Consider the following 26,300-nt stretch of genomic DNA (forward strand, 5'->3'; position numbering starts at 1 on the left):
AAAAAAAAAAATACTATCCAGTGTGAGAAACAGAGAAAAAAGAATAAAGAGAAATGAACAGAGTTTAAGATATCTTTGTGACATCATTAAGTGTACCAACATATGTATAATAGGAATTCCAGAAGGCAAGGAGAAAGAGAAGAGAGCAATATTTGAAGAAATAATGGCGGAAAACTTTATAAATTAATGAAATATGTGAATCTACACTAGGATAAATTCACAGATACCTACCATTAAACACATTATAATCAAGCTGTCAAAAACTAAGACAAAGAATCGTGAAAGTAAGTGTTGCTGGTAGACTTACCCTATTTTTAAAAATGCTAACGGGAGTCCTGGGATGCCTGGGTGGCTCAGTGAGTTAAGCATCTGCCTTCAACTTGGGTCATGATCCTGGGGTCCTGGGATCGAGTCTCGCATTGGGTTCCTTGCTCAGCAGAGGGCCTGATTCTCCCTTTGCCTGCTCTGCCTGCCACTCCTCCTGCTTGTGCGTGCTCGCTCTCTCTGACAAATAAATAAAATCTTAAAAGGGGGGGGAGTCCTTAAGGCTGAAATGAAAAGACACTAGATAGTAACTTGAAGCTATATGAACAAATGACACCAGTAACCGTAACAACACAGGTAAATAAAAGCCAATTGTGATTGTATTTTGGGTTTCTAACTACTTTTTTCCCCTGTGTGATTTAAAAGACAAATGCATAAAATAATTTTAAATCTGTGTTAATGGGAACACTGTATAAAGATGTAATTTATGAAAATAAGAGCTCTAGAGGAGCAGAGTTTGTTTTAATATTATTGAAGCTAAGTTGGTATTAATTCAAACTAGATGGTTGTAAATTTAAGATGTTAATTGTAATCTACAGAATAACTGGTTCCATTTATATGAAATATCTGGGTGACTCCATAGAGACAGAAAGTAGATTAAGGGCTAGAAGAAGTGGGGCAGTGGAGTGTAACTGTTTTATGGGGAAGGAGTTCCGGAACTAGATAGTGGTGATAGTCACATAACATTGTGAATGCACCTACTACCATTGAGTTGTACACTTTAAAAAAGTTTTTGTACATTTTACCACAATTTAAAAAATTATAAAAATATAAACAGTATGGTATTGGCATAAAAAAGACATATATATCAATGGAATGAGATTGAGAGCCCAGAAATAAACCCACATATTTGTAGTCAGTTGATTTCAACAAGGTGTGAAGACCATTCTGTGGTGAAAGAATATTTGTCCACAAATAGTGTGGGGACAACTGGATATTCACATGCAAAAGAATGAAGTTGGATCCCTACTTCACAGTACATACAAAAATTAACTCAAAATGGATCAATAACCTAAATGTAAAAGCTAAAACTACCAAAGTGTTAGAAGAAACATAGGGGTAAATCTTCATAAACTTGGATTTGGTGTTGGAGTCTTAGATACGACATCAAAAGCACAAGCAAATTGAACTTCAATATTTAAGCCCTTAGTGCATCAAAGGACACTATCAAGGTAGTAGAAAGGCAATGAACAGAATGGAGAAAACTTTTGCAAATCATACCTGATACAGGTTTGTATACAGAGTATATGAAGAGCTAAAAAAAAAAAAAAAGGCATATATAAAGAACTTTTATAACTCAATAACAAAAGGACAAGTAAATCAAACCACAATGAAATACCACTTCACACTCACTAGAATAGCAATATAGTTTTTTAAGATTTTTTTTATTTATTAGAGAGCATGAGCAGGGGGAGGGGGGAGAGGGAGAAGCAGACTCCCCAATGAGCAGGGAGCCCAACGCAGGGCTGATCCCAAGACTCTGAGATCAAGACCTGAATTGAAGGCAGCCGCTTAACGAACTGAGCCACCTAGGAGCCCTGGCTCTAATTTTTTTTAAAAAAGGAAGGTAAGTGTTAATGATGGTGTAGAGAAATTAGAGCCTTTGTACTTTGGTAGTAGTAATGTAAAATGGTGCAGCCGCTCTGAGAAACATTTTGGCCATTCCTCAAAAACTTCAACATAGAGTTATGGTGTGACCCAGCAGTTCTACTCCTAGGCACATACCCAAAAGAATTGAAAGCAGATAGTCAAACAAATACTTGCACATGAATGTTCACAGTAGTACTGTTCTCAAGAGCCAAAAGCTCAAAACACCCCAAATATCCTTAAATGGATGAATGGACAAACAAATCGTGGTATGTATCCAATGGAATATTATTTGGTGATTAAAAGAAATGAAGTACTAAGTGGATGCTTCAACATGGATGAACCTAGAAGACATGTGCATGAAGGCAAAACCCAAAGGCCCACATATTGTATGGTTAAAATGGTGAATTTATGTTACATATATTTTTCTATGATCAAAAATAACAATAAACCTCCAAAGGAAAAAATAAAGAAGGGCAAAAAAAAGCTGTTTTGGATTACAGAGGTTGAAGAGACATGAGAATGCCACTTATGATTGTGGATTCCATCTTGGGCTGGGGCAAAAATCGTTAGAAAGGAAATTTTTGTAATAGTTAACTACATTTAAAAGACTGGATTAGAGGGTGCCTGCGTGGCTCAGTTGGTTAAGCGACTGCGTTCGGCTCAGGTCATGATCCTGGAGTCCCTGGATCGAGTCCCGCATCGGGCTCCCTGCTCGGCAGGGAGTCTGCTTCTCCCTCTGACCCTCCCAACCCTCCCCCCTCTCATGTGCTCTCTCTCTCAGTCTCTCTCTCTCAAATAAATAAATAAAATCTTTAAAAAAAAAAAAAGACTGGATTAGATAATAGTATGTATCAGTATTAAATATTCTGGTTTTATTAAATTTATACTGTGGTATGTAAGAGAATGTCTGTTCATAGGAAGTATATAGTGAAGTATTTAAATGTAAAGGGACATGGGTATTGAACTCTCAGAGGTATAAAAGAATATTTATATAAAATGAAGCAACTAAGGTAATATGTAAACTATCAGTGAATGTGGGTAAAAAGCATAAGAGGAAAAAAGTATATGTTAATTTCTTATATTGATCTTTCCACTTTTCTGAGTTTGAAATTATATCAAAATTAAAAGTTACAACAGAATTAGATTTATCTTTTTGTCATCTTTGGAACAGTAGCATAGTCCAGATGATTGTTAGAAAAAAAATACTGTTAGATATGCTTCTTTGTCTTAGTTGCCTCTTTTCACTCTGTCTTTAAGACTTTTGTGTGTTTCTCAACTTCTGGATCCCAATATTTATTTTATTGGCTTATGGCAATCTCTCTGTACAATCATTACATAATTAATACAAAGCACTCAGCTTTTATACATATTTATTGTTCTAGCTAGTAATGTTATGCCTGTGGGAGCCTGTTCTCATTTTATGTAATTTTTCTTACTCACATACTTTATTTTTGCGGTATCTTGGATAATATAAAAAATGTAACCATTTATTTCCCTTTTTTGAGAAATTAAAATGTTAACTTTCCAGTGAAAGCCTTTGCTGCTCTAGTTCTCTTCCAGTAGCCTTTTTTTTTCTTTGAAATTTGTGTTCAGTCTCTTGGTAGAAGATCAAGTGTGATAGGAGGTCTAACCTTAATTTGAACACATTGGACTATGTTGCTCATTTTTGTTGTCAGTTCAGAGAAGTAATCTCTAAATGCTGTCAAACAGAACCATGCTTTCTGTCCACCACAGATGAGTCAAAGAAGTCCTTTCCTAACTAGAATGTGCCATCAGAACCTCACTGCTTTGTTAGCATTCAACTATGGACTTTTTACCTGTTTATGCTTACCGTTTCTTATGAATAAGCAAATACCCAATACAGGCTATTTTGGATAGGTTTATTAAGAAGACCATGATGATTCATTTGGTACTTGTATTTTCAATTGGTTAACTAGTTTTCTTTCTTTTGTGATGTATGATGGGATCTTCACTAGACAGAGGTAACCTATTGGATAGTTGTGTACCTGGATGCTGTTGTGGTGGTGCTTGTTGGTTTAGTTTTCATGATACTCCTCCTGAGGTTATGTTTGCAATGCTGCTTCTTATTTTGTGCTTGCATGACATTATTACTTTGATTGCTCTTTGTTGGTTTGGGTTCTTAAAACCTCCTATTTCTATTTTTGGTACCCAGAATAATTCCTTGACTGTTTTTAGTTGGTCCAGAACTTACGGAAATTAGTTCCAAGTCTAACTCTTTGGTGGATCCTTTTCAGTTTTTGAAAATATCTTCAATGTCACCACTAAGTTTATCATTTGGCTAGAAATTCAGAAAACAGGTAGCTTTGCTTAAACACACAGGAGGACACCACTTGGCAGACAGGCCATTACTAAGGCTAAGAATCAACTCTTTGTGAGTTTTATAGATTAAGCAAAAATTAATATATACTTAGAATTAAAAAAATATATATATATATACTTAGAATAAAATGTAAGTTTTAGGAGAGTTTCATGAAATAGCTGAAACTTAGGAACCTCCGGCAAGGTATCAATAAATACAACTAAATTAAATCATGCCTAAATCTTAGTGTGCATGTCTTGATTTGCCATTATCTTTCAGAGGTGCTGTTTGCTCTGCAAACTGTCCTACATTCCAAACCTAAGATTCTTGGGGATCCTAAGGTAAAAATTAAAATTAGTATTTCAGAATTTATTTTTCTGAGCATTTGTGTGGTCCTTGAAAATAGTTGCTTACCTCTTCATTTCTGATCACAAGTGGTATAGTTTTTCTTAGGCAATAAACTGACTTCTTTTGGGCAAATTGTACCGATTTCATTTTGGGGGTTTTTTTTGTTTCTTTTGTTGTTTTGTTTTTGTTTTTTTTCTACTTTATATGCCTCTTTAGAAAAAGGTGGATTGTTTTTATTTTTTTATTTTTTTGAAGTTTTTATTTTAATTCCAGTATAGTTAACATAGTGTGTTATATTAGTTTCAGGTGTAAAAGATAGTCATTCAACAATTCAGGCGGATTGTTTTTAAACCCAAGAAACAAAACCAGTCCAAAGTGGACCAGTATATGTCAAATAGCAGGAGTTCATAAAATTGAAATTATTTTCTAGTGTTCATTTTAAGCCAGTTTTGAAATAAGCAAAATGATCTTTTGTCTTATAATTTTAATCATCTTGGAAACTGTAAAGGATCCATTAATTTGGAATGGCCATCAGAGAATTGCTTATGATAAGTAGCGTAAAACTATCACATAAATGGTGATTCATCTCTAATGATCTGTGTTCTCATTCTGCTATGTCTTCTTTTTATCTCTTTGTGGGACCCATGTATTTAATAGAAAATTGCCCAGGAACGAGAAAAATTTGCTGACGAAGGCAGTATATTTTACACCCTTGGAGAATGTGGACTCATATCCTTTTCAGACTACATTTTCCTTACAACTGTTCTTTCTAGTAAGTATAAACTTTTCTTTTTAATTGTTTATAGGGAGCATACAGGACTCTGAAAAAGCTGATTGGAGGGGGAAATAAAGCATGTTTGTAGAGTTAATGAATTATAAGTTACATATAATTTCATTTGTTTGAATTCTGTGTAACTTGTATATAGAACCACCTGAGAAAGAGGAAGAAAAATGAAGTATCAAGGTAAAGTTAAGAAAAAAACAACTGTGAAGTCAAATCTTCCTTTAAGTGTTTGAAGCCCTTGTATTCTGTGAAACTAGATTATTCATTGTATAGACTTTATTAATGTTTCTACTTCCCAATTAAAAAACATATTGATCTATCATTTCTCCACTAAAGAAGAAAATTGGCTCAGTTTTTCTAATTGCGTTGAATATTCACTTTTGAATCTTAGAGCATTACTCCTTAAAGCACAAAATTCAATTTGACTCATTTAGAGCACTGATGAATTGCTGATTTTTTAAAGCTAAACCATTTGGTTGGTAAGTATGCTACTCTACATGGCTTTTTTTCCTAACCATTCAGAAAAACAAACCAAAAAAAATGTATGTTTCTAGCTTTCTGTGTATCTACCTAACTTGGGGCACCTGGGTGCCTCAGTCGGTTAATGTCTGCCTTCTGCTCAGGTCATGCTCCCAGGGTCCTGGGATCGAGCCCCGAGTTGGGCTCCCTGCTCTGTGGGGAGTCTGCTTCTCCCTCTGCCTCTGCCTGCCACTCCCCCTGCTTGTGCACGTGCTCTCTCTCTCCCTCTCTCTCTGCAAATAAATAAATAAAATTTTTTTAAAAATCTACCTAAATTGAACCAAAGAGATCTGATTTGTATGTTTGAAAGAAGTGATTCTGAAGTTTCTTTCATGTGTGACATATCAAACAAAAGTAACTGCCTCTTCCTTCCCTTCTGTAGACTAGTCATCTATAAAGATAAAACTTTAAGGTAGATTTTAATAAATGACATACACAATACACAGTTCCTGTTGTAGCTCTGACCACTCTTACCGTACTTCCCTCTGTTGACAGAAAAATGAAGAAATATAGGCTAATATGCCTTACCACAGCTGTCTTTGGGATACCAATGTGTCTGAATAAATTCATGTGGTGGACCAGTGCTCTAACAATATAGATATATATAGATTTGTTGTGAAGATCCAAAATAGTGAACTAAAATAAAAGAACATTTATGATCTTAAGTTGAGTATTGTTAAAGCTAGTTGTTATTTTGGTAGTGCATTGTTTTCCAAAATAGACTTCAGTTCAAATCCTGGCCCCACCACTTCTTAGCTTTGTGATTAGGGGCAAGTCAGTGAACTTGTTCATCTGTTTTGTTTGCAAAATGAAGGTGGCAATAATACCAAACCCAAATTACTTATTTGAGGACTATGAGATCATGAATATAAAGTTCCTAGTTCAGTGCCTAGTATTTAGTAGGTATATAATCTGCCTGGGTTTTTATTCTTGATATCCTATCACAAAATGCCATTTCATATCTGATTTTAAAAGATCCATAAACCTTGTCATTAAGAAAACCCCAGCAGAACTGGTAGGAGTTTTTAAGCCTTTTTTGTGACTTTGAATAGAATTTGCATTCAATAGGCATGATGTGTCAGAAAGATTACTGCATTAAATGAAGAGACCAACTTGGAGAATTGTACTGATATATACTATATACAATGGCAGTAGTCCCTGTAAATGTTTATTGAGCTGAAATGAGATTTTAATTTACATCCAGTACTCAGTCCTGTTACCGGTCCAGGCACCTTTACTTTTGGTGGTCAGCTCCTAGCTTAAACATGGTGGGTGATTTACAAAAAGTGCTTAGTATTACAATATCACATACAGTTGACCCTTGAACAACGCTGGGGTCAAGGGTGCTGATACTTCTCCCTCCCCCCACAGTTGAAAATCTGTATATAACTTTTGATTCCCCCCAAACTAAGTACTAATAGCCTAGAGTTGACTGGATACCTTACTGATAACATAAATTCAATGAGCACATATTTTGTATGCTACATGTGTTGTATACTGTATTCTTAAAGTAAGGTAGAAAAGAAAATGTTATTAATACAATCATAAGAAAGAAAATACATTTATAGTACTGTACTGTATCCAAAAAAATTCACATATAAGTGGACCCTCCACAGTTCAAACCTGTGCTGTTCAAGGATCAACTGTACTTTTTGTATTGTCAGGAATGAGAAAATATAGTAAGGATATGATTTTAGATTTTCTCTTTGTATCAGTGGTTTTAAGCATTTTGATTATTAAATGCCTCTAGTGTTTCTTAACCTTAGCACTATTAATATTTGTGGCAGGATGATTTATTGTTGTGGGGGCTGTCCTGTGCATTGTAAGAGGTTTATTAGCAACATTCCAGGTTTCTACCCACTAGATTCCAGTAACACACCTGTTCCCCTCTCTCAGTTGTGACAATAAAAAATGTCTTCAGGATTGCAAAATACCCCCTGGGGGTTGGGGATGGAAAGGAATCATCCCTGGTTGAGAGCCACTGCCCTAGTTTGGGGCAGAGTTTTTTGTTTGTTTCATTTGTGTTATTATGTGCCTTGACGTAACATTCTTCATGTTTCCTGTCTTGGGGTTCTTTAACTTTTTAGATCTGTGGGTTTATAATTTTCATCCAGTTTGGAAAAAATTCAGCCATTATTTCTTGAGATACTTTTTCTTCTCTTTCTTCTCTTTGGGGACTTCAATTACACATACATTTTCCTCACATCAACCTTATAATGTTTGTACTATTATTTTCTTCATTTTACAGATGAGGAAATTGAGGCATACAGAGGGTTACATACAAAAAATTTGCTCCAAGTCCCAGAGTAAGTAGATGATTCAGGGTTTGAACTCAGGCCAACTGCAGCATCTAGGCTCCTGTTGATTGGCTTTACGTCTGTGCTCACATGTTTAGCGGTGATAAGCCATAACTTACCCAGTGCCTCTTCTTTCTCTCCGGCTGGCTGTGGGAAGGTTGGTCATAAACTCTCCTATAGATAACGGGCAGTTCAAGCATTCTTGTAATCTGAATGTTGCGCATTGCCTTGTCCACTTATCCAGCAAAGCATGGGGAAAATGTGCCACAGGAATTATACTGAGATCAGTTCTTTCCCATGTCCTAGCTTGCTGCTAGGATGATAGGAAATGAGGCTCTCAGTGGATCATCTTCCTTGTGGTTAACAAGATTTCATTACAATCTAGGCACACTAAATGTTTCCCAAATCATCCTGCAGGAGAGAATGCAATTCTTTAAGCACCAAAAGATTTGCCGAAGAGTGGTTTGGGATGAGGAGACATGCATTAGCATATTCATTAATCTGTTACTCTGGTGGACAACAGGGGCTGTCCTGATGATTTCCAATACAAAATCAGCAAAGCAATGTAAAACAGCATAACCCAGACAATGCAAGACTGTCATATTTCTAAGTAGCTGGGTTTTTTCCAAAATTGATGGACTCAGTAGTATTCAAGAAATTGCCATCATTTTGAAGAATATGAACTCTCTGCCCAAATGGATTGACATTTGGGACCTTCACGTACTTTAAAAGCTCTACTATGTTGTCTAAAATAAAACTTGACAGCTATATATAGCAAATCATTCATTTCCCTTCTCGATTTATAATTACTTCTCCTAAAAATAAAAACAAGAAAGCTGCTTTTCTGAGGTGCTTGACTGACTCAGTCAGTGAAGCATATGCAAGTTGATCTCGTGGTCATGAGTTCGAACCCCACATTGGGCATAGGACTTACTTTAAAAGAAAAAAAAAAAGAGTAGGCAACAATGTAAAATAAAGCTGGATACCTTTATTTAAAAAAGTAAGAAAGAGGGTGGGGGGATAGGCTAGCCTGGTGATGCGTATTAAAGAGGGCACGTATTGCATGGAGCACTGGGTGATACGCAAACAATGAATCATGGAACACTGCATCAAAAACTAATGATGTAATGTATGGTGATTAACATAACAATAAAATAAAATTTAAAAAATAATAAATAGAAAGGAAAGGAAGAAGCTTTTCTTTAAAAAGCATGTTATATAAATAAATAAATATTTAAAAAGCGTGTAATTTCACCCATTAAATAGAGTCAGTTCTTCTTATTTAAACTTTTTAGAAGTTTGATTTTTAGCTCAACAAGACTATCTTGGACACACACCAAGAATAACAAGCAATTTGGCAGCAATATCCTGTGTTTATAACCAGCAGTGGCATGAATTTCTCACTCTTCTCTGTATGTGCTTTGGATAATGGGGTCCCTCTTCGGCCTATCTGAACATTTTTCAACACCTTTAAATGTTTTAAACACTGCCACGCACACAGACACTTAAACATACATACCCCCTAAACTTTACCCTTTCCTGCTTTATTTTTTCTCCTTGGCACTTATCAATATTTAACATTCTATATAATTGATTTCTTTTTCTTATTTATGTATGATTACCTAGAATGTCAACTGCATGACAATGATCACAGGTTGATAATAATATTCACTACAAGTTTGTAATGGTATTCACTATAGACATATCTGTTCCATATAAAGCACTGAGGCAAAGTAACAAAGCAAGACTATACCATTTTTTTCAATATTCTCCAAAAGGTAGTTTAGCAAATGTAAGACTCAGCTTTGCTGTTTATACCCTAAATTGAAAACAGTTCTTGTAGCTGTTGTCGTTAGTCTGCAGCCAGTACCAATAGAATGAGGAAAACATGTTTTTAAATTAATCAATTTCCATATAAGCTTGGCTTCTTCTAATTTAGAATTTATGTATTTGTTTCCCCCCCTTTATTCCTAATTCACACATTCTGTTGCTTTATAACGTATCTCTGTGATCAGATTTGATGGATTAACTTGAATTTTCTACATGAGCCTTAGCATCCACTTCTTTTTTTTTAAAGATTTTATTTATTTGACAGAGACACAGCGAGAGAGGGAACACAAGCAGAGGGAGTGGGAGTGGGAGAGGGAGAAGCAGGCTTCCCACTGAGCAGAGATCCCGATGTGGGGGCTCGATCCCAGGATCCTGGGATCATGACCTGAGCTGAAGGTAGATGCTTAACAACTGAACCACCCAAGTGCCCCTAGCATCCACTTTAAATAGAATATTAAGTATTTAGTAAAGAGCTACTTATTAATAAAATAAATCTAGATTCATTCTAGGCAAGATAAAGAGGTTGTTAATAATTACTATTATTAAATAATTTCCAAAAAGCCTCTGATTCTTAAAGTAGGTTAATAAGAATTGAATGAGAATACAGAAGCGTGATTATTAATGGCTTAATTCTCTGCACTAACCAACTGCAACATTAGCTGATGGTCTTAAATCTTAAAATAAAAGTCAGAGATTTTTCTCATAACTAGGTGCAGAGAAAGGTCATCCAGATTTAACAAGAATGCTACACAGCATTTATTGATTTGGATCATTCTTGCTAATGCTAAGATTCATTAGATAATGATGGTATGACTTAGGATCTGGATCTTGGCCATTGACAATTACGAAATACTTATTTTTGTGCTCTTTATCTCCATATGTGTTCTACGGAAGTTATTAGCACTGCACTGTGGCCTCATAACATGAAAATAATTCTAGATAGCTTAAGGAAGAAGTAATAAAACAATTATAAAAGTTGATTATTAAGCATCTTTCTTATTAGTTACTATTAATCTTCGAAAAACCACCAGAAAAATCAAAAGCAAAAAATGCTACAGTATGTTCAGTACCTAGGAAAAGACCTAATGAGAGTCAGGCATAATTTCAGTGTATTCTGATTTTGATTCCCTCTTTAGATTTTGAGGAATCAGTGGAGAAATTGAATTCAGTGATTTTCACTATAGCAGGATTTGATACACTGAGAAGTAAACCACATTCTCATTGTGACGCTTATTTCTCACAAACTTTTTGAAAAATTACAACAGCATTCAAGTGAATGTTTATATTTTATTTCTCTTGCTATTCTAAATTCAGGAGCCAGTCACAAAGTATGTGACTTGCAGATAGTGGTGCTGATCAGTGCCATTCCGTCTAATGAAAATGTTAACAGAAGTTATAGATGAAAATGTTTTTCAGCCTGAGTGATCTGTTGAAAAATTCGGGCAAGGCAGCATACTGAGATCTATCAACAGATTTAAGGCAGTTACAAATCTTTTTTATTGGGGGTCGCCTGGGTGGCTCAGTTGGTTGGGCGACTGCCTTCAGCTCAGGTCATGATCCCGGAGTCCTGGGATCGAGCCTCGCATCGGGCTCCCTGCTCTGCAGGGAGCCTGCTTCTCCCTCTGACCCTCTCCCCTCTCATGCTGTTTCTCTCTCGCGCGTGCTCTCTGATAAATAAATAAATAAAATCTTTAAAAAAAAAATCTTTTTTATTTGGACATTGGAGTTGGGGAAGTTACAGAAAAAATTTGGTTTAGCTATTAATCTGCCTAAGCTTTTTATGTCTGGGATTACCTACCATTGCTAAATTGACATTATGAGGAGTAAGACAAAGCAGATGAAAGGATGATCTTACTCTATGTTATTTCTCTGCCTGTAAGAGATGCTTAGAATTTTAGAGATACTCATTTGCATGTTCTAAAGCCAAATCTCATTGTGTTGATTACCAGTAACTTCTTTCTCTGGCATTACCTGTTCTTAAGGTTAGTGTGTTGATTTTATAATAATGCAGCTTTTTCAAAACAATAAAATAATGCTTTTAAATATATCAAATATTTATGATACTAAATTCATTTTCAGCCAGTTGTATCTGAGAACACTATGCCATTTCAGTAACCCTGGTGTTAGAGAATGTTAAAGCATTTTCATCTTTGTATCAACAACCACATAAGAATTTTTTTTTTTTTAATAATTCTAAGAGTTTATTTGAGCAAAAATTGATTCCAGTTGGGTAGTGATAAACCGGAAGTGTTTAGGTGTACTCAGCTGACAGGAGTTAGGAAAAAGACTTATACACAAGGAAAGGAAATTAGTCTACAGCTTAAGGAAAGGCTATAGCTTAATTCTTTTTTTTTTTAATTTTTTTATTCTTATGTTAATCCCCATACATTACATCATTAGTTTTAGATGTAGTGTTCCATGATTCATTGTTTGTGCATAACACCCAGTGCTCCATGCAGAACGTGCCCTCCTCAATACCCATCACCAGGCTAACCCATCCTTCCACCCCCCTCCCCTCTAGAACCCTCAGTTTGTTTTTCAGAGTCCATCATCTCTCATGGTTCGTCTACCCCTCCGATTTCCCCCCCTTCATTCTTCCCCTCCTGCTATCTTCTTCTTCTTTTTTTTTTCTTAACATATATTGCATTATTTGTTTCAGAGGTACAGATCTGAGATTCAACAGTCTTGCACAATTCACAGCACTTACCAGAGCACATACCCTCCCCAGTGTCTATCACCCAGTCACCCCATAAGAATTTTAGCTCAGATGAGCAAGAAATAAGTGGTGTTTGTGTTTAACTCTCTTAGTTCTGCATATGACTATATGAGAAGATTAAAATGTTTTCTTTATCTGCAAAAGGAAGGAAGTTAGTATTTTGGGAACAATTGCTTGAGATTTCTTCTGAGGGTTCACAAGGCTAAGAGGAGAACAGAGACTAAAGAAGCAAATCATGGCTTATAACAAAAATAAGACTGAAACGTATTTTGCCTGTATCTTGAGGATTTCATAATTTTACACTTTAAGGAAACTAGTTCCTATTTGCCTTTTCATACTTGTGTTTTATTTGAATTGATCCATTTTCATTTTTTGAAAATTCTAATAAAATTCTAATACTGACTTAAAATGTTACAGAAATCTGGTTAAGGGCACATGATGTCTGTAGCTCTCCTCTTTCAGGAATAATAGTCAAGCTAAGGCTGTGTTCTAAAGAAGAGGGTATGAATGAGATAGTCAGGAGTGTTTTGTATGCTCAGTGAGCTGATGCTACCACCATAATTATGTCTGCATACACTTTGTCCTCTCTTGAATGGCTTATGTTGGCTTTGTGCTGCTTTTCCAGGGAGTCAGTTCTCTGTGATACCTGAGATTCAGGTAGGGACTCCAGAAGAGAGAGAAGAGAGGAGGTCTCTCCTGGTTCTACTTCTCTGCTCCTTAGGCCCTTGGGAACAAAAGCCTAATAGGGGAAGCATTTGGTAAACCCAAAGGCTTCCCTCTTTCTTAGGCTGCATTTATCAATGCACTAAAAGTTCATGGAACAAGAAAAATAAAACTACAAAATAGGCTAAATTCTCTGCTTTCAAGAAAGTGCCCTCACGTATAAAATTATTTCTTTTTCTCCCTTCATTCTTCAGATCAAAACTACCTTTTTCTTAGCATACCTCAGTTAGGATTTTGTGTTTTTTAAAACAAACATTAGAATTAAAAAAAAAATTTTTTTTTTACATTGAATTGTGAGTCATTACAACTCGAGAGATATTTGCAGGAAAATGCTTATTATTCAAAAGAATCTCTAATTAATGAAAGTTTAGACAATGGATATGGTATCACTAAATAATATCTTGAAGTAGGAACTATGTCATGTGGTTTTATATCCCCAAGGTACCTAACACTGTATCTTACTAATACTATTCATTCTAAAAATATTTGAATGAAAGGATATTTGGGATGTGGCTTCTCTGAGTCCCTTTAAGTAGAATGGAGACCCAGCCACCCATCCATCTCCATACCCTTGATTACAGTGTGAAATGGACCTCAGTTTACCTTTTTTCCCTATAACAGATTACAGAAAGTTTCCCAGATTTCAGCCTCTTATAATTCTTCTATCTTCCTTAAGTTCTATCCTGTTCTGTTTTTGTTCTGTTGATAGTTGGGATTGTGCTATAAGAATTTAGTCCTGGGGCGCCTGGGTGGCTCAATGGTTAAGCGTCTGCCTTTGGCTCAGATCATGATCCCAGGGTCCTGGATCGAGTCCCGCATCGGGCTCCCTGCTAGGTGGGGAGCCTGCTTCTCCCTCTGCCTCTGCCTCTCTCTCTCTCTGTCTGACTCTCATGAATAAATAAATAAAACATTTAAAAAAAAAAAAAGAATTTAGTCCTTAATAATTGATGATGTTTAAAGATCTTTGTTTATGCTCCATGAGCCCCACCTTTTCACATTGTCTCTTAGAAGTTGGACTGGAATCAAATGTACCTGTCTACCTATATAGTTGACCTTTCCCTAAAACCACAACTTAATGGTATTTGGTTATACTTAGGCTTCATTCTGTGTTGTTTACCTGTTCCTGTAACAGTTTTACAAAATGCTTATTTGTTGTGCTGGGGAATTTGAGGGTGCACAAGGGAAATCAAGGCAAAAATAGTGGTTGTCCCAGAATGGTTTGCTTAATCACTACCTCCTCTTCTTCTTCTTTTTTTTTTTTTTTTAAGATTTTATTTATTTGACACACACAGTGCAAGAGAGCACAAGCAGGGGAAGGGCAGAGGCAGAGGGAGAAGCAGGCTCCCCACTGAGCAGGGAGCTGGACACAGGGCTCCATTACAGGACCCTGGGATCATGACCTGAACCAAAGGCAGACGTTTAACCAACTGAGCCACCCAGGCGCCCCAGTCACTCCTTCTGAAGAAGATGTTCAACACAGTATCTGACACATAATAAGTACTCTGTGTATATTTGTTGGCTAAATAAGTATCTTAAGAATTTTTCTGAATAGTTACTTTTTTTTTTTTTAAGATTTTATTTATTTATTTGACAGAAAGAGACACAGTGAGAGAGGGAACACAAGCAGGGGGAATGGGAGAGGGAGAAGCAGGCTTCCGCGGAGCAGGGAGCCCGATGCGGGGCTCGATCCCAGGACCCTGGGATCATGACCTGAGCCGAAGGCAGACGCTTAATGACTGAGCCACCCAGGCGCCCCTGAATAGTTAGTTTAGTATACATATTCATGTATACTAGTAATCCTGCCTAGTATTTAAAGCTGTTTTAAAATGATAGCTATTCTCTATGAATATATACATGATGAAATCTAGAAAATTAATTAGAATACTAAAATTTTCTATTTGGACACTAAACTGAAGAAAGAAGTAACTTTTGGGTGAATGCCAAGCCAAGTCACAGGTAAAGAAGGTCCTTCAAATTAGCATGAATTAAGTATCAAATATCCAGTCCCTTCATTAAAGCAGCTAATTCTGAGCATCTATGCAGTAAGTTGTATCTTGGCATAAGCCGTCACTTTGGCTATTATTGAGCATATGGAGTGGACTAAAACCACATAGAATGAAATGAAAGTCAAGCAGATAATTTTTTTAAAGATTTTATTTTTAAGTAATCTCTATACCCAACGTGGGGCTTGAACTTACAACCCTGAGATTAAGAGTCGCATGCTTTATGGACTGAGCCAGCCAGGCACCCCTATAGATGATTATTTTTTAAGATCTTTCAAGACAGGAGTGGGGATCTGTCTCCTAGCATATGTAATTTGGGCATAAAAATAGTAACATGCGGGCGCCTGGGTGGCTCAGTTGGTTAAGCGACTGCCTTCGGCTCAGGTCATGATCCTGGAGTCCCTGGATCGAGTCCCGCATCGGGCTCCCTGCTCAGCAGGGAGTCTGCTTCTCCCTCTGACCCTCCCCCCTCTCATGTGCTCTCTCTCATTCTCAAATAAATAAATAAAATCTTAAAAAAAAAAAAATAGTAACATGCATTTGAAGAAAATACATTCCTAAAGTAGAGCATGACCTTAACCAAGGGTAAAGCACTGGCATGCCTTTCAGAATCTTGCTCCCAGGAACTCTTGGGGAATCCAAGCTTTTTGACATCTCTGGCATTGAATACTCTCTGTAACACAACTGTCAAATAACAGTGTAAAGAAGAGCAATTTAAATGAAAGACTGTTTCTGGCAGCTCTCGGAAGGTCATCCAGTAACTGAGGCTGAGATACAGCTCAAAGACAGTTATGTACCTATGTACTAGAAACATAGCTATTTCTTCTCTTCAGATGTGAAATTATAAATCTTCTTTTTTGAGAATCAGGGCTGAAATGTATTTTCTAGAAAAATGTAAATGGTAGAAAAGCAATAATTAGAAGGAATAAGTCTGTACAGCTGAAGCCTTGCTGAAGGAATTCAGATAATTTTCACAATCTTACGAATATTTTGAACTCAGGTTCTTGACATGTAGTGTTCCATATTTAAAAAAACAAAAACAAAAACCTTGCCAATTGACATTAAATAACTAAATCACATGGAGATGCAGTAAAGAATAAAGAGTTCCCTTTATAGCCATTGCAGAGTCTATATGTAATGATGGTAGGCTCATCTAGTTTCTTTCATTGTTTTAGGAGTTCCAAATAAAAGCCAGACTAAGTAAATGTGAATTTTAAGTGTGTTTTAAGAATATACATTACATTTCTAAATTTTTTTTCATTATGGTCAGAATTTATTCGGCACCTGTGTGGCTCAGTCAGTTAAGTGTCTGACTCTTGATCTCACCTCAGGTCTTGATCTCAGTGTCATGAGTTCAAGCCCCATGTTTGGGCTCCACGCTGGGTGTGGAGCCTACTTAAAAAAAAAAAAATTTTTTTTTTATTAGAGTAAGAACATGGGTCTTCTAATCAGATCCTCCCAGTAAGTGCTGCTAGGAATAGCAACTTAACTCCTGCCCCCTACCCCCTGTAGTCACGGTGTCCCGGCTATCCTGTGACTGACTATAGACCAGTAATCACAGATATTATGGGTTTGTCTAGGAGCTATACAAGGTTTAGGTATCATGGCTGTACCTTGCATCTTGGGCAGCTTTATCCCCCATCTGCCCTACAGTTAGACTAGCTTAGACTTGGGCTTAGTCCTCAAAACTAGATGAGGTGAATGAAATTTTTTCTAAACTGAGATCACTCTCAAAGGTGAAGTCCTTTAGACCTCTGAGAAACTGGGGTAAAGATTAGGGTTCATTACCTCTTTTGGGGGGCAATTAGTTGTTCCTCCTCTCATTGACTACCAAATTCATAGTGTACCCCAAACCATTTGTGCATCAGAATTTGGAATGGTTTTGGGTAACTATGAATTCGGTTGTCAAATGAGAGGAGTTGCTTCAGTTTCACCCCACCCAGAGACCAGCAAAACTGAGATATACAGAGTTAGCTAGGAACAAGGAAGAAAGGCAGGGAGACGACTATTAGCCATAGTGTGGGAATGACCGGGATTCCAGTGATGTGCCCTGTGGAAGACCCCAGCAGCTTTTGGCACTGAAGATACTGATGGCCAGCACAGCTACCACATACTTCTGTAGATTTCACAGGTTTTCCCCCCCAAAATATTCATATTCACTGATGCCAGCCACCCTCCCTCTCCCATTCTCCACTGGAGCCTGGGACCTGCACCAGCAGCCAGCCCAAGCCTCTGCGACTGCACAAATGCAAGACTCCAGCCTAGACCCCCTACAGCTAATCCCCACCACTGTGTATACACTCAGAGCTGACCCCTTCAGCTGTGCTCTTGCATACTGCTGATCTCATGCCCTTCACTGGCCTGCATTGTGGTGTTTGAACCTGTGGCAAGATCCTGTAGCCATGGAAGTACAGGGTTAATTCATCAAGAGGATATAACAGTTTTAAATACACATGCATCCAACTTTGGAACACTTAAGTATATTAAATACAGATCTGAAGGGAGTAAGTGACAATAAATTAATATTAGGGGACTTCAATATTCAATATTCCACTTTCAACAATTTTTTATCTTTATTATTTTTTATATATTTCTTATAAATAACATGGCTTGATCCAATCTGGGAGCATTTTGTCTTTTTGTAGAGGAATTTAGTTCATTTAACTTTGTTGTGATTTATTTGGTCGTCTTTCACCTCATGTTTCTATGCTTTCTTGCTATTTTTTTCTTTTAAACTTTTGTTCTAGGCATTGTAGCTTTCATGGAGCTTTTATAGCAGTTTGTATTTTAGAAGGCCTCTTTCTCCTTTTTGTTTCTTTTAGTCTTGGGTGGTGTTTTGGTTACCCCCTGAGGTATTTACATTTCAAAGACATGCTAAGATTTACATCTTCAAGGGACCTAGAAAGAAGCTCTTAGACGTATTAGTGCCTTTTGGCTGGTTTTGGCAGTCCCAATTAAAATGTTGTAGCACCACCCTGTGATTCGAGGGGGCACACTAGAAATAATTCTCTGGACTCAGGGTCAAATGGGACCTCTTTTAAGGGTTGGAAATGAAGGAGGGGGTCATTTGGGTCACTGTGGTCATGGAAATGATAAACCCATTGGACCATGCCAATTTTGCACAGCAGGACATGGGCTTTATCTTAATGTTTTCTATTCATTGTGATCCTTAGCATTGATCACTGTGATGGAAGGATGGGCACGGAGAGCCAGGCAATAAATGAGGAGAGGGAGGGCCCTGGTATGAGTATCAGTAGTTCTAGGGGACTTCTCCTTCCCCTTTCCTTCTCCCTCCCTGCTAGAGGCCTCAGTAACCCAGTCATCTATTCCCCTGGTGGCAAGGATGCCTCCTGAGATGTGTTTCTCACTTCTGCCCTGTTCAGGGAAAAACTGATGGGGCTCAGGGTCTGTAGTATCTTGGAGGAAACAAGCATATAGCCCAGATAGATCTTCAGGACAGTTATGGATTTTAGGGTCTTTAGAGGTACTGTCCAGTTGACACATTTTGGCAGCTGTGACTAACAATTCAGAGCCCTTTCAAACAAATAAGAAAACCTGCAATAGCCAGTTAGTTCCCCTCTCTGTTTCCTGCTACCTAAAATCTTAAAGGTTTGAATTTCAGTTAAGGTATAGTTTTTTATCTCAGTTTCTACTTCTAGATTTTTTTTTTCTGTGACCTTAATCTTATGTGTTATTGGGGTGCCTGGGTGGCTCATTTGTTAAGCGTCTGCCTTCGGCTCAGGTCATGATCCCAGGGTCCTGGGATTAAGCCCCACATCGGGCTCCCTACTCTTCGGGAAGCCTGCTTCTCCCTTTCCCACTCCTCCTGCTTGTGTTCCTGCTCTCGCTAACTCTCTCTCTCTGTGTCAAATAAATAAAATCTTAAAAAAAAGAAAAAATCTTATGTGTTATTACCAGAAATTTTTGGATGACATCACTGTGAGCCTTCTTCATAGGTGCCTGCTTCTTTTTTTCAGGGTGTCCCAAGAGACCTCTCCATGACTGAGGTCTGCCTCCACTCAGGTGATATGCAAAGGGTCTTTGGGAAAAGCCCCTAGGTCTCTGGAGTGTGATACCAGAGTCTTGCCATGTTGTTGTATACATGACATTGAATAACATCCAGGAAGTGTCCGTGGGGTTTTGCATTTATCAAAGAGCTGGTGTCCCTTCTTGGGGTTCTTAGGAGATGCTGGCTGGCACCAGGTGGTCAGGCCATTTATCTTTATCTGTTAATTTTTTTAACAACATCACACCAGGGATTGGACCCATAATACCCTGTTGGGTCAGTGAATGAAGAGCAACAGTAGTAAGTGAAGTAGTGATACAAAGACCGTAGGCCTGTTGTATTTTCCTCTGTTGTATTTTTCCTCTGGTTGTGCCACTGGTTTCCATTTGCAAGGCTATTTCACTCTTCTGGGGAAGGACATATAGTCCTGGTACGGCCCTCTGGCTCCTTGGTCAAAGGTGGAGGTCTCCCATCCTCACTAATGGCAATCTTTGCCTTGTGCCTTTAGCCTAGAGCCTCTCCTCGGGCAGTGACAAAAGCCTTGTGATCCAGTCAACTCTCCTTAACAGGTCTTGGCCTTGAGGCTTGGAGTACCCTGATGCACATTGATAGTCAATTAAGGCCCTTGTAATTAGTAGTCTAATAGTCTTGTTAGACCAGATGGCTTTGATCATGCTGCTCTGGGGAGATAGTTGGATTATTACAGCAGACCTGACGTTTTGGGTTGGCTACCCCAGGCAACACAGGACAGAAGGCAAGATGAGAAAGCACATGGCAGCCTGACAGACCCCCACCCCCACCCCCCCAGCAAGCAGTGCTCATTTCTCAGATGGTGTTACCTCCTGAATTGGGTAGTTAGTAGGCAAGTTGCAGGTAGAGGGCATTCCCCTCAGTTAACTGCACAGACAATCATGCATTTCTGGGGCCTATTTCAGTTGTTTTGCTGAGGCCTTAGCTTCGGCATCATAGAAAGGAACTCAGTCACCTAGAAATGCCTTGGGAGCACTCATCTGGGCCTGGTGAGCTTCCACAGACATCTCCCCTTTCCAAAACAATGTTATGACTAGACCGACCCTGTGGTTCTTACTGTAATTGCAAGATGCCCTTCAGCAACAACTATCAGGAAACTTTGAAAAAAAATAAAGGTTTATTACTTAAAAGACCTGGAAATTACACAGCACACCTAGGCCCACACAGTGAGCGAGGTCACAGGTAGAGAGTGCCGAGGGTACACTGGCCTAGGGTTCTGCTTTTATTGGACTTGAGGGTAGGGGCTCAGGGTTTCACAGGCTTACTATTCATTGGTGAATTTAAAACATAAGAGTCAGGGGGTGCCTGGGTAGCTCAGTGCGTTAAGCATCTGCCTTCAGCTAGGGTCATGATCTCAGGGCCCTGGGATCGAGCCCCATATTGGGTTCCCTGCTCAGTGGGGAGCCTGCGTCTCCCTCTGCCCCTCCACTTCGTTCTGCTTGTGCGTGTGCTATCTCTCATAAATAAATAAATAGAATCTTTTTTTTTTAAAGATTTTATTTATCTATTTGACAGAGAGACAGCGAGAGTAGGAACACAAGCAAGGGGAGTGGGAGAGGGAGAGAGAGAAGCAGGCTTCCTGCTGAGTGGGGAGCCTGATGCGGGGCTCGATTCCAGGACCCTGGGACCATGACCCGAGCTGAAGGCAGACGCTTAACCGACTGAGCCACCCAGGCACCCCTAAAAAAATTTTTTAATTTAAAATAAATAAATAAATAAATAAAACATAAGAGCTAGAATTTAAAGTTGGGGAAAAGACAAGTGGCCCAAATGGTTAGTGATCAAAATCACCCACAATCTCTAAAACAAAGGAGCCTCCATGCAGGGAAGTGGCCCAGCTCTGTCTAGTCGCGTAGCTGGCAATATGTCTGTTTGAGACAGCCATCTTTGAAGTGCATGCCGTGGCCACCAAAGTTTAACGCATTTGCATTACAAAAAAGACAGCTGTCAGGGCTTACAATACAGGTCGCATTTGAATTAAATTATAAGTGTGTGTGTATATTGGGGAGTGGGGGGCAACATGACTTTTATCCAGGATGAAGTCATCCATTTCTCTTGATGTTTTAGAAGTTGAGAAATGTAGCTTCCTTTCACTTTATTCTCTCTACTCAGTTTTTACAATTTTAGTAATCTGGCATTTTTTTATTCCATATTATTTCTTTAAATGACTTTACATTACATATTTTCTCTTTCAGGGATATTTCTTACACTTGATTACTATACATTTTACATTTTGGCAGAATAGCCAAGAGTGTGTGCACTAGGGGCCTGCCTGGATTTGAATTCTGGCTCAGTGACCCTGGACACACTGTACCTTAGTTTACTCTTATTTTTTTTTTTTAAAGATTTATTTATTTATTTGAGAGAACGAGAATGAGAGAGAGAGAGAGAGTACATGAGAGGGGGGAGGGTTAGAGGGAGAAGCAGGCTCCTCGCCGAGCAGGGAGCCCGATGCGGGACTCGATCCAGGGACTCCAGGATCATGACCTGAGCCGAAGGCAGTCGCTTAACCAACTGAGCCACCCAGGCGCCCTAGTTTACTCTTCTTTAACAAGGGATGGGTATAATAGTACAATGTCATGGAGCAGTTGGGAGGATTAGATAATTCATAAAAGTATCTGTACATAATAAATGTCATGCCAGTTGCCATGACTATTATTGTATTAATAACCATCATTTAAGCTTAACTCTGTTATACTGATTTTATTACTCACTTAATTTATTGCTCACTTCTTAATTGATTTTATCTTCCCTGTCTTTATTTCTTTGATTGATTTTTGTTGTTGGCTAAAGAATTTCCTCAACCGGGGATTGTAAATTTTTTCTTAAAGGGCATGATAAATATTTTAGGCTTGCTGGCCAAGACGACTACTGCTTCTTTTTTTTTTTTTTTTTTTTTTTTTAAGCTTTCACATCTTTTTTTTTTTTTTTTTAAGATTTTATTTATTTATTTGAGAGAGAGAGCATGAGACAGAGAGAGCACATGAGAGGGGGGAGGGTCAGAGGGAGAAGCAGACCCCCCGCTGAGCGGGGAGCCCGATGCGGGACTCGATCCTGGGGCTCCAGGATCATGACCTGAGCCGAAGGCAGTCGCTCAACCAACTGAGCCACCCAGGCGCCCACGACTACTGCTTCTTAACTACTAAGGTCTCTGTTGCCACTACTCACCTCTACATAGCTTGTAGCTCAAAAGCAGCCATAGACAGTACATAAACCAGTGGCTAGCCAGGAGGACATAGTTTACTGACCCTTGCCCAAGACTTTGTTTCTGTTTTTTGTGTAATCTTATTAAGGTATGTGGATTATACAATTTCAAAGCCCTTGCATGCCCGAGAATATCTTCTGTCACTAATGTAGGTAAATGATGACTTCATGTGTTTGTAACTCTTAGATGACAACTGTTTTCCCTCAAGATTTTATAGAACTTGCTCTGTAGTGTTCAAGTGTTGCAGACAATTATGATACGACCTGATACTTCTTTTTTTATGATAACTAATGTTTTTTTTCCTCCTGGATGGCTGAGGATTTCTGTTTTCTTTTTCTTTGTCCTTGGCATTTGTCATTTCACCAGGGAAACTATTTTTGTGTTCTGTGTTAAAACAGCAAGGCTAAGGAGAAAAACTAGATTCATGTACCATGAACTTTGGCTATTTCAGATTGCCTTATTGTCTGTTTTCATCCACTAAGGACATTTTCTGTATAGTATGTAGTATTCCAAAGTTAACAATGAAAATTGTTTATTTTATAATTTTGAATTGCATATGATGTAATATGGTATTTTAAGTGGCAGAATGTTCACTATTTTGTATTATATAGTTTGGTTCCTGTTTGATGGAAGCATACAGCTGCATAACCACAGAAAACACATTCAGGAGCGGTGCCTGGGTGGCTCAGTCGGTTAAGCATCTGCCTCTTGGTTTCGGCTCAGGTCATGATTTCAGGGTTGTGAGATTGAGCCCCGCATCCAGCTCTGTGCTTAGCTGGGAGTCTACTTGAGATTCTGTCTCCCTCTCCCACTGCCCCCCCCGACCCTGCCCTCTCTCACCCTTTCAAATAAATAAATAAATAAATAAATAAATAAATAAATAAATAAAATTCTTTTTTAAAAAAAAAGAAAACATTCAGGAAACAGTCTAATTAAATTACCCTTGTTTGAGCATACTAAATCACGAAATGGTAAGGAACTAAAATTTATAGTATAGTCAAAGTCTTATAGTTTTTTAAATTGTAATTCTAGCACAATCCACAGAAAAAAAAAAACCTTGATTTTAACTTTATTTCGTAACACAGTGTCTGTGTTATTTCACAGTAACTGGTTATGAACCAGTTATACTCCATGTGGATTTTTTAAATTTGCCATTCCATATCTTGTATTTCAAGAATAATTGTTTGCCCGATTTCAGAGCAGAATGCCATAGTTATTCTCATCAATTCCATTGACTTCAAATGGCAAGAATAATAGTGGATATTTTGGTCAGTAGATAATTCTACAAGACAAAGATGAGGGAAAGCCTGACCATGGGACTTCTGAGTTGAAGCAGAAAGTATAATAGTTAAATTTTTGAGCCACTGATATTCTCATTATGCCCTGCTTCACATAAATATGCCTTGATACCCAGTTAACTGTGTATAAAAATTAAATGTAAAATACATAACTTTATAAAAAGAAGCTTTTGTACTTACCTTTGTACTTACCTTTTCTCATTCTTTAAGTCTTTTATATTTTTCAAATATTTGCAGCCCTTTTTATTAGCTATAGTGTTAACATGACACTTGCCATGAAACTATTAGAAAATGCTGAAAAAGCTAACATTATCATATTTACTTCCTATACAATAGTTACTAAGATTAATAAAATCAGATTTATAAGGCAAGTTATTGATGAAAAGAAAATCAATCTGCTGCTGCTTAAGTGTGTTTAAAATAATTCCTAGGATATTTTCATTTTGTATAGCACCCTTCTTCTGGAGCTAAATCATCCTAAGGAAATGCACAACTACAACACATTATACTGTGGGAACTTTTCCCCTCTCCTCTGTATAAAAGACAGAAAGATTTCTTTCAGACTGCATATAACCATCATACCTAGAAGAATTCAGGGAGGGGTACTGTTTTGAAATCCAGTCTTACAGGTTTTTCTCCCCTCTTTCCCCAAGCCTAATGTTATATAGAAAGCAAGACACTATGCCTTCATATAAGAGGAATGCTAGTATGTTAATCAGCAAAGAAGCAATCCGGTTGTTTCTAGAAAGGATACGTCATTCCAGAATTAACTACATATAAGATATTCTGCATTCATGGGAGACATTGACCATCTGAAGTACCCCAGGGGAGGACTGTTGAGTGCTGAATTCTGGAAGCAAGTTCTGAAAAACCCTAATAGAGACAAGATAATATGTTTTTATGTATTCAGAAGGCCATCATAGAGACAAGGAAGCAGATTTATGTTTTTATGTCTGTAGAAACTTAAGCTAGGACAGTTTGTGGGAGCTACACAAAATTAGATTTGTATTCTGTATGAGAAGAAAAGCTCATTACAGCCAACAATGGTTAGACTTCAGAAGTGGTGACCTCTCTCTCTCAGAAATAATCAGAGGCTATGTGATCATCCTTACAAATTCAGTAGGCAAGTTCATCATTAAATAGAGGTTCATCATAATCTAAAGGTTTTTTTCCTAACTCACAGTTCTCTGACATTGCATATTAATTACCTCATTTATCCTATAGCATCATTTTAGAACAAGAATAGTGCAGGTAGGAATTCTGTGGTAGGAGAATCAAACCAACAGGAAATAAGAATCTCACCTATTCATGTTTTTGTTTTTTGGGTTTTGTTTTTTTTTTCTGACAGAGAGAGGGAACACAAGCAGGGGGTGTGGGAGAGGGAGAAGTAGGCTTCCCGCAGAGCAGGGAGCCCGACACAGGGCTTGATCCCAGGACCCTGGGATCATGACCCGAGCTGAAGGCAGACGCTTAACAACTGAGCCACCCAGGCACCCCTAACCTATTCATGTTTTTGTTTATTCCATCAGTACTACCAAAAAAAGATTTTAAGGCATAATGACTCATGTTGTTGGAAGAGCTAGAATTAGAGCCCTAGTCTTGTGCCTTTGCTGTTAAAAAACAGTAAGTGAAACAGTCATGAAAGTTTTGAGACAGCTAGTGTCGTTTCTGTCTGATATTTGACTTACTACACATAGACAAAGATGCTTTTTTTCTTATTACTAAAATGAAGCAGAAAAATCTATTGCGCTTCCAGGAACAATCTAGAGTCGTTATTGTTATCACTGTTGTTAATGGTAGACTAATATAAACACAGATTCTTAACTAGAACAGACCTAATGCATCTCCATTTCCTAGTAGCAAAGATTGTCATGGAATTCTGAGTAAAAGATGTACAGTAATGAACTTTGTATAGAATCTTACTGTTTTAATCAGTTCCAACATATGCTGTCATTTTGGAAATCATTGTAGAGGAGGTAGATTTATGTTGTTAACACAGTGGGAGAAAACTTCACCGTTCACTCTGTCAGTAGCCTGGGATTCAAAAGAATTCCTCTCTCAGTTCCTTTTTGTGGAAATTAATTGTGAGTTAGCAGAAACCCTGGACATGTTAAAGCTTTCCAGAACAGCTAGATCTAAAAATTACACTGAGGGACACCTGGGTGGCTCAGTTGGTTGAGCATCCAACTCTTGATTTTGGCTCAGGTCATGATCTCAGGGGTCCTGAGGGGTCAAATAAATCTTTGAAAAAAATATATATATATATATTACTCTGAAGCCAACATTTAAAGGGAGACAGGGAAGTAC

General features: G+C 37.9%; 1 protein-coding gene across 4 annotated transcripts in view; it reads left to right on the forward strand.

The window, feature by feature from the left end:
* MICU1 (mitochondrial calcium uptake 1) overlaps positions 1 to 26,300 on the forward strand; it is a 224,209-nt gene that overhangs the window by 109,637 nt on the left and 88,272 nt on the right. For all 4 annotated transcript variants that reach the window (XM_081822958.1, XM_081822955.1, XM_081822956.1 and 1 more), the window contains one exon: positions 5,240 to 5,354. In XM_081822958.1, coding sequence (XP_081679084.1) covers positions 5,240 to 5,354 — 115 coding nt within the window. The remainder of the gene's footprint in view (positions 1 to 5,239; positions 5,355 to 26,300) is intronic.

The sequence above is a fragment of the Leptonychotes weddellii genome, chromosome 6 (assembly GCF_054177405.1).
Source record: "Leptonychotes weddellii isolate Sample4059 chromosome 6, ASM5417740v2, whole genome shotgun sequence".
Lineage (NCBI taxonomy): Eukaryota > Metazoa > Chordata > Mammalia > Carnivora > Phocidae > Leptonychotes > Leptonychotes weddellii.